Source organism: Mastomys coucha, unplaced genomic scaffold (assembly GCF_008632895.1).
Source record: "Mastomys coucha isolate ucsf_1 unplaced genomic scaffold, UCSF_Mcou_1 pScaffold5, whole genome shotgun sequence".
In the NCBI taxonomy this organism is placed as follows: Eukaryota; Metazoa; Chordata; class Mammalia; order Rodentia; family Muridae; genus Mastomys; species Mastomys coucha.
This window is the reverse complement of record NW_022196911.1, coordinates 30,115,019-30,122,336: the sequence shown is the minus strand read 5'-3', so window position 1 is coordinate 30,122,336 and position 7,318 is coordinate 30,115,019. Positions and strand designations below refer to the sequence as shown.

Below are 7,318 nucleotides of genomic sequence, written 5' to 3'. Positions count from 1 at the left end.
TTGGTTAGTCAGGGAAACTCTACCCTTGTGGTCTGGGTTGGCTTTAAGTACCTGTCCAGCTTGTAGCCTCTTTCCCCGGGAAGAGACAAATGAGGGTGGTCTCTAAGTTTTGCAGGCAGTCTTCTAGTCCTCAGTAAAATAGTGTGCCCCTGCTGGAGAATAAGGGGGAGGAGGGAGTGGGAGCCCAGAGGAGGGGAAGGCGGACCTTGAGAGAGTTTAAAAAGAGGAAGGAAGTGGGGCCCTGCAAGGCGCCTAACCACCCCAGCCCAGCTTCTTCACTAGAGAACAGGAGGCTCTCAAGGCTCGGGTCTAGTCATGGCCCCCTGGCGCAAAACTGACAAGGAGCGTCATGGAGTGGGTAGGTGTGGGCACTGGGTCTGCGCTGCAGTGGAGGGCAGGTGGCTGGAGGGGCCTCACGCAGGTAGATGTGACGGGACCTGCAGCGTGGGTGAGGGCAGGGCGTGCCATGCTAACTTATGGTCTGGGACACAGTCCTTCTCTCTGCTGCAGTCGCTGGGCTGAAGGAGAAAATGAAGGCAGAGAAAGTGGATCCTTGCCTTCAGCCTCTCCCAAGTACTCGCTCACTCATCCTGAAGATGAGGTGTCCCCCTTGACCTTTTGCTCCTCAGCCCCGTGTACCAGGCTTTGCTTTGCATAGAGCACTCTCCTTTGGCCACTCTTTAAGCCACCATAGCTCCCTCTTCCATCTCCAAAGCCGTGTTGTTCGCTGGATTGCTCTGCCTGTTTGCTCTGAGTCAGGTGACCCCTGATCTATCTGCTCTAATATCCCAGGTATCCAGTTTGGAGCCATTAGAGCTTTTGAGAGTCTTGTCAAATTATCGGAGAAAACAGCTTCATCAGCTTCAGCCATCTAAGCTCCCAGAAGCCTCTGCTTCAAATTGGGGGCGGAAGTGGTGGCTGGGGGAAGGGAGGTGTCAGGTAATGTGACTCTAAGTGGCACCAGTGATGCAATCCTGCCAACTCTTAAGTGAGAATTTAAAGGTTGATTGGGGGATTTCCATACTGCCAGATCGCAGACCTCCCCAAGAGAGGATGCTTCAGCAGGCCAGGCCTGAGGCAACTCAGAAGTGGGAGTAGTAGATACAGGTGTGTGTGTGTGTGTGTGTGTGCGTGTGTGTGTGTGTGTGTGTGTGTGTGTTTCTGAGCCACAGTTTGAGAGTGACTACTTTGGGGGTTCTCAGATCTGTCCACCCCCACAGGCCAGCACTTGACTCTTTGAAGCTCTTTGAGATGAAAAGTCCCCAGCCAAGAACAGACAAATCATATCTGCAAGGGGTCTCAGCTTCTCTATCTATAAAATGGGGAGTTTGAGCTTGATTCAATAAAGGCTCCTTTAAAACTTCAAAGCTTCTCCAACTCCAGCCTTTCCAGCTGGGGTACCCTGCTAGCAATCCACACGTTCACACACACACACACACACACACACACACACACACACACACACACACACACACAGGGACTATGAAAGGGGCAGGAGGTGTGGGCGGGGCAATCCTTGTGTCCTAAGGCATGAAAGCTGACCTGGAGAAGTATGCTTAGAAAGGAAGGGCTCTTAAATCTGCTGTGAGAAGAGGCAATGGTGTAGTGCCGGGTCTAGAAGCCACACCTAGACCACACCCTTCCTCCCCCACTCTATGGCAGGTTTTCTATTTTCCTATTTCACACCATTCCGTTGTGAAGGACGATGGAGATGGTGGGCACAAGGGGTTGGAGGGAGGCAAAAGGTTGGAGAAATATGAGGAGTTAAGGCAGCTGGGCTGTCTCTGGCTGCCTTTCCATTTGAATCATTCTTTAGAATGGGTATCGTTAGTCTCATTGAAAGGGGTGCTGATATCTCTTGTTAAAGCCCCTTCTGTCACAGAACCAGGCACATTCTTAGCCACCTTGAGGTCTACTGAGCAGCAGGCAATCCCCTACCAGGTTATTTCCCATTCCTGCAGTAACCTCTGACTCCATCAGGGGGTAGAAGCACAGCAGATTCCTCCCAGGCAAGGCAGTGTGCTTAAGAAAGGCACAGCTTCTGCCCTGAGGAGTCTGGAGAAGGTTAGAAGTTTGGGTCGTGAAGTCAAACATAAGTTCAAATCTAGCCTTGTTTCTTCATCTGTAATGAGGTGGAGATGATAATGATGAAGATGAAGATGAGGCTTATGAAGGACTAATGATATTCTGGGGACTACATAGAGTCATAATTGTAAAGTACCTGGTAAGACTCCTGGCCAAAATCAAGAGACTTACCTTATAAACGAACAACTACAGAATCAAGAGGGACACAAAAGGATGGCCCCAGTGCCAATTTCAGAGCAGTTGCTCCTTGTGAGAGGGTAGTGGTTTAAATTTATAGGACTCCTTCACGTCTTTGACTTTGGAACATCTATGTGAGAGTGTGTTATTATTCCCACTTTATAAGTGAAGACCCCCCAGATTCATAACTTGGTGATAATGAAGATGGCTCTTACAGTCCACTGTAGACTTAAGTACTATACCAGGAGGGCCCTTGAAGGGGGATGTCATGGGCACAAATAGAAAGCTTGTGAGTAGCAATTGGGTCAAGCAAGAAGTCTGATTCGATTTTAGTAGATGTTTGTAGAGAAAAAGCCCAGGAGAGGAGGTTGCTTATAGAAGAGTAGGAGGGGTTTAAGTGGACTTCTTTCTGTGGTTCTGGTTCTATGGTTTTTGAGTATAAGGAGCCAATGAAATCATTTGAGAGATGGGCAGGGATTGGACATAGACTAGGAGTGCAATGGATAGTAATTCTGCATGTCTCTAACTGCCTAGCCCAAATCTGCTTAACATTAGCATGACTTTGGCAATTGCAATCTTGATCCTCTCTGTGTGAGACTGACCAGTGATGACCTTCTCCTTGGAAGAGTTGTGGGAAGGGATGGAGGGAGGAGGCAGAAAGAGAAAACAGTGTTAGTTGGGCTTAAGTTTATTAAGAGTGAAAGCAAACCTCAGAAATAGTGGATTGGTTGAGGTTCATTTTGCTGCTCACAAAATCCATAGAATGTTGGAATCTCCAAGGCAGACATGACTGAGTAACACTCACTCCCCGTTAGTTTCTCTCCTGTGTTTACCAGCCACAGTTGCTGCCCTTGGAGATCTCCTTCCAGAGATGCTGTGAGTTGGAGAGATACAGTTGCCCGTTTTACCTCCTTGGCAAGCATGGTCTGCCTTGATCCAGGCTGCCTGCAGAAGCTCCACCCACCAAATCCTTCTTGCAGGCATCGGGACTGATAAAGGGAACACAGAAGGCCTGGTCTTTCCCTTTAAGAACACTTTTCTGAAGATATATTTCACATTTCCTCTTAGAGCCTTATGAGCTAAAACCTAATCACGTGACCAAACCTACCTGCAAGAAGAACTGGGAAATGTAGTCTATATTAGAGTCAGCCATGTACCCAGCTAATGTTTAGTAATCTCACTCATTTTTTTCCCATGTTTCTGGAAGTTGAGAGCCCATGATCAACCTGCCAGGAAGGATGGTTTCTTCTGTGGACTCTAGTTGATTGGCAGATGGTCATATCATTGCCTTTTTCCATGGTTGCTCCTCTCGACAGCCACACCTTTGGCATCTCATTGTCTGCTCACAAGAACCCTGGTCAGAATGGGTTAGCGCCTCCCCCTAAGGGCTTCCTTTAATTTTATTCATCTCCTCAAAGTGCTCGCTGCAGATATGGTATTCCGAGAGAGTAGGGATTCAGAATTTAGCCTTTACATTTTAAGGAGACATAGTTAAGTCCACAACAGATCATGTGTGCTCTCTGTCATGATAGCCAGGGACTAGTCCGTCCTCGAGGCAGGAGTATTCAGATTGAGAGTTACAGTGGAACAAAATGGAATATTTCCTCTAAAGTGGACCCCTTAGGCAAATTTGTATGGAGCCTCACTTATGCTCAGAGAGAAGGAAAGAAAATCTGCTTACTCTCCCTATCTTGGCTGGTGCCCTGTAATTTATATAAAGGATAGATTAACAAGAAAAATAAAAACGAGCAGAAGGTTATTAGAGTGTATATCAACTAATGCCTGGGACACCCAGGAAGGAGCAGTGTGGGGTTGCTTTGAGCATGCCCTTATATGGCAGCTTAACCAGGGAGAAAAAAGTCTCTGCCAAGTGCCAGGATAAAAGTGATAGGTACGGGTCTCCAGCTGAGGCTGACTCAGGGAGGGGCTCCCTCTATCCATCTTGGAGTTCACTTCCTGTGGTTTGCACGGCCACAGAATGCCTCCTCAAGGGAGGATTTATGGTTTTCCTGTTTTTAGAACTACCCAATTTTTGTCAGAGAAGAGATGATCCTCCAAAGCTTCTCTGTGCAGCTCTCGAGTTTCGCTCTCTTCCAGCTTAGAAAAAAAAAAAAAAAAGACTGGGAGAGTGGCATGTTTTGAAGTAGCATAGTTTGATCCTTTAAAGGTGAGATGTTTGTCCTTTACAGCTTGTCTCCAGCTCGTGTTTCTGAGGGCCTGAGGAATGATCTTTCCTGAGCCTCTTTTTCTTTCTTCCTTCCTTCCTTCCTTTCTTTCTTTCTTTCTTTCTTTCTTTCTTTCTTTCTTTCTTTCTTTCTTTCTTTCTTTCTTCTTGTTGTTTTTCTTTTTTTTGAGACAGGGATTCTCCATGTAGCCCTGGCTGTCCTGGAACTCACTCTGTAGGCCAGGCTGGCCTAGAAATCAGAAATCTGCCTGCTTCTGCCTCCCAATCTCTGCTGGGATTAAAAGCATGCGCCCCCACCACCCAGCTCTCTCTCTCTCTCTCTCTCTCTCTCTCTCTCTCTCTCTCTCTCTCTCTCTCTCTCTCTCTTTCGAGACAGGGTTTCTCTGTGTAGCCCTGGCTGTCCTGGAACTCACTCTGTAGACCAAGCTGGCCTCAAACTCAGAAATCCACCTGCCTCTGCCTCCCAAGTGCTGGGATTAAAGGCGTGTGCCACCACCGCCCAGCTCTTAGTTCTTTTTCAAGTTCTGGCGATGGCTGGTATTTGGAGTGTTTCATGGTTTGTTAGTATGTCTCCTCTATCTTCACCCAGCATCTCCTCCATGCCAGTATGCCCCTACCTTTCCTTTTAAAATGAGAACATGGAGTTCTATTGGATTAGAGGAAACCCTAATGATTCCATTTTAACTTGATTACTTCCAGAAAGTCAGTGTGTTGACATGGGTTCACATTCTCAGATACTGGGAATGAGGACACTGGAGGTCACTCTGTTTCTAAAGGGTGGGGGCTAGACCCAAGACATGGCAGGCTCCACAGATGCAGAGAAGGGATGGTCTTCTGTATCTCAGTGGGAAGGATATGAAAAGGCTCTTGTCTACTTCCTAGTTCCGGGATGTGGAGACACCTATAGCTCAGAACCTTGGACAGAGCTAGTTTATGCTGGAGTTTTATTGTACACTGGGCTCTTATTATGAGGAGAAATATTCATTCAAATACTTCATTTTAGATATGTGTGATGTGTGGCAAGTGATGTATTTTAAGGCTCAAGAGAATCACCCAGAAATCCAGGGAGTCTAGCAAGAAGACTGCTAGACATGCAGCCAGGCCTCCCAAAGGCTGAACTTGGGCAGCCTTGAAAACTAATGCCTTCTCTCTTGGCTTCCCAGCTTCTCTAAATACCTCAGCTCTTCTCTCCAGACTATCCTTGTCACCCTCCCCTGGGTCCACCACTCTTTCTTAGTTTTAATAGTCTCAAGCACCCCACCATGACCCTTGCTAGAAATCTGTATGGTTTCAGTCAACCATAGAATCTTCTGTGTTCCAAGAGAGAGGATCCAAGTAGGGACCTGATTTACCTTTTCAAGATGACCACCCATAAAACAGGCCATGATTTTGAGAAGGAGCAAGGAAATTTATACATGGGGGTTGGGGGGAACTGAAGAGGAAAGGGAAAGAGAAGGGGAAAATGATGTAATTCTATTTTAACTTAAAAGAATATGAAAAAAATGAAAACAAATCTTATACTAGCACAAGAAAGGGTTATCATCTTAACTATCATACTTGGGAACTCAAAGAATTTATTTTGAAGTCTGTGTTTTACAGAAACAAAACTCTTTTATAAAATCAATCAAAGCAGCAAAAAAGAATGTAAGTGCTTCCTAATGAATATTTTGATTTTTAAAAAGACCACCCAAGTCACTGCCAACTGACATATAGGGTCTACTCTATTCGGGGTGTTATTCTGGCCTAGTTTAGTTTGCTATGGCTATAGTTGGGTCACATGACTTGTCACAGTACTCTTCTAGTTAGAGGTACATGGAGAGGAGCATGCCTTCTGCATGGGCGGCATGTGTGCAACATGCTTCCCTAATAGCGAGAGTGAACAGTCCTTTAGAGGAACTGGCTCACTCTATTTACTCACTTGCTCGCTCACTAATTCATTCTTCCCTCATTTCTTATAAAGCTGTTGGTCATCTCCCAAGTCCCAGGCATCATGTTAGTCACCAAGGCTACTAGAGCTATCCCTAAATGGGTCCTACCCTTTGGGAGCTTATATTCTGGTAGTGAAGACAAAGGAACCTTGTGGGGCGATCAACAAGCATACAGTTAGAAATTGTGTGGTGTCCTGCTGAAATAAATGAATACTTATCCATGGATGAGCATATTATGGAGAAGGGTCTTTACATGGATCATCTGGGGTCCTTGAGCAGTGGGAACAGAATTCTAAGGAAATGCTTATTTCTTATTCTAAGCAAATTCTTGGAGGCATCTTGGGATACTTGTCTTTGGACGAGAGGCTAACTGTGTCTTTGGACCTGTCCCAAGATATTCATCTGGTGTAACAAAAACACAGGGATTGAAAGCTTAGTTTTCTCCTAATGCTAATAGCACCTTAGGGTCATTTAGACAATACCCTGTGGGTTGGTTGATTAAGCCCATGTAAAGACCTGCTACCCAGGTATATGGGAACCTCATGAGTCAATATCCACCTTGGTTCCAACTATCATGTCTAGGTCTGAAGGAGCTTTGGTTGAAAGATTCATTTTCCAAATTCGGCTTTCTCCTGAGTCCAGCATCCTCATGGATTTGATATCTTTTGAGACAGGAAGTGTGATGCCAGAATGTTCTGCTCATTTCTGGATGTCTGGATTGGTTGCTTCTTTTAAAGCTTGCTGATTTTGAATTGTCCATAATGCGTGAGTGCCACAGCCTGTATTCTGTAGATGGATCGAACAAATGGGGGTGATGCTGTTTGTCATTGGCACCCAGCTCTACAGGGATCCAGGAAGAGATACCTCAAATGTTACCTCTAATAGGCACTTCCTCCCTCCCTCCCTCCTTCCCTCCCTCCCTCCCTCCCTCCTTCCCTTCCTC

General features: G+C 46.1%; 1 protein-coding gene across 1 annotated transcript in view; it reads left to right on the top strand.

Annotated features, from left to right (window-relative positions):
* The first annotated feature begins 237 nt into the window (after nucleotides 1-237).
* Dock2 (dedicator of cytokinesis 2) overlaps nucleotides 238-7,318 on the top strand; it is a 416,864-nt gene continuing 409,783 nt past the window's right edge. The window contains exon 1 of the mRNA XM_031350584.1: nucleotides 238-358. Within this exon, the coding sequence (XP_031206444.1) occupies nucleotides 316-358 (43 nt within the window). The 5' untranslated portion in view covers nucleotides 238-315. The remainder of the gene's footprint in view (nucleotides 359-7,318) is intronic.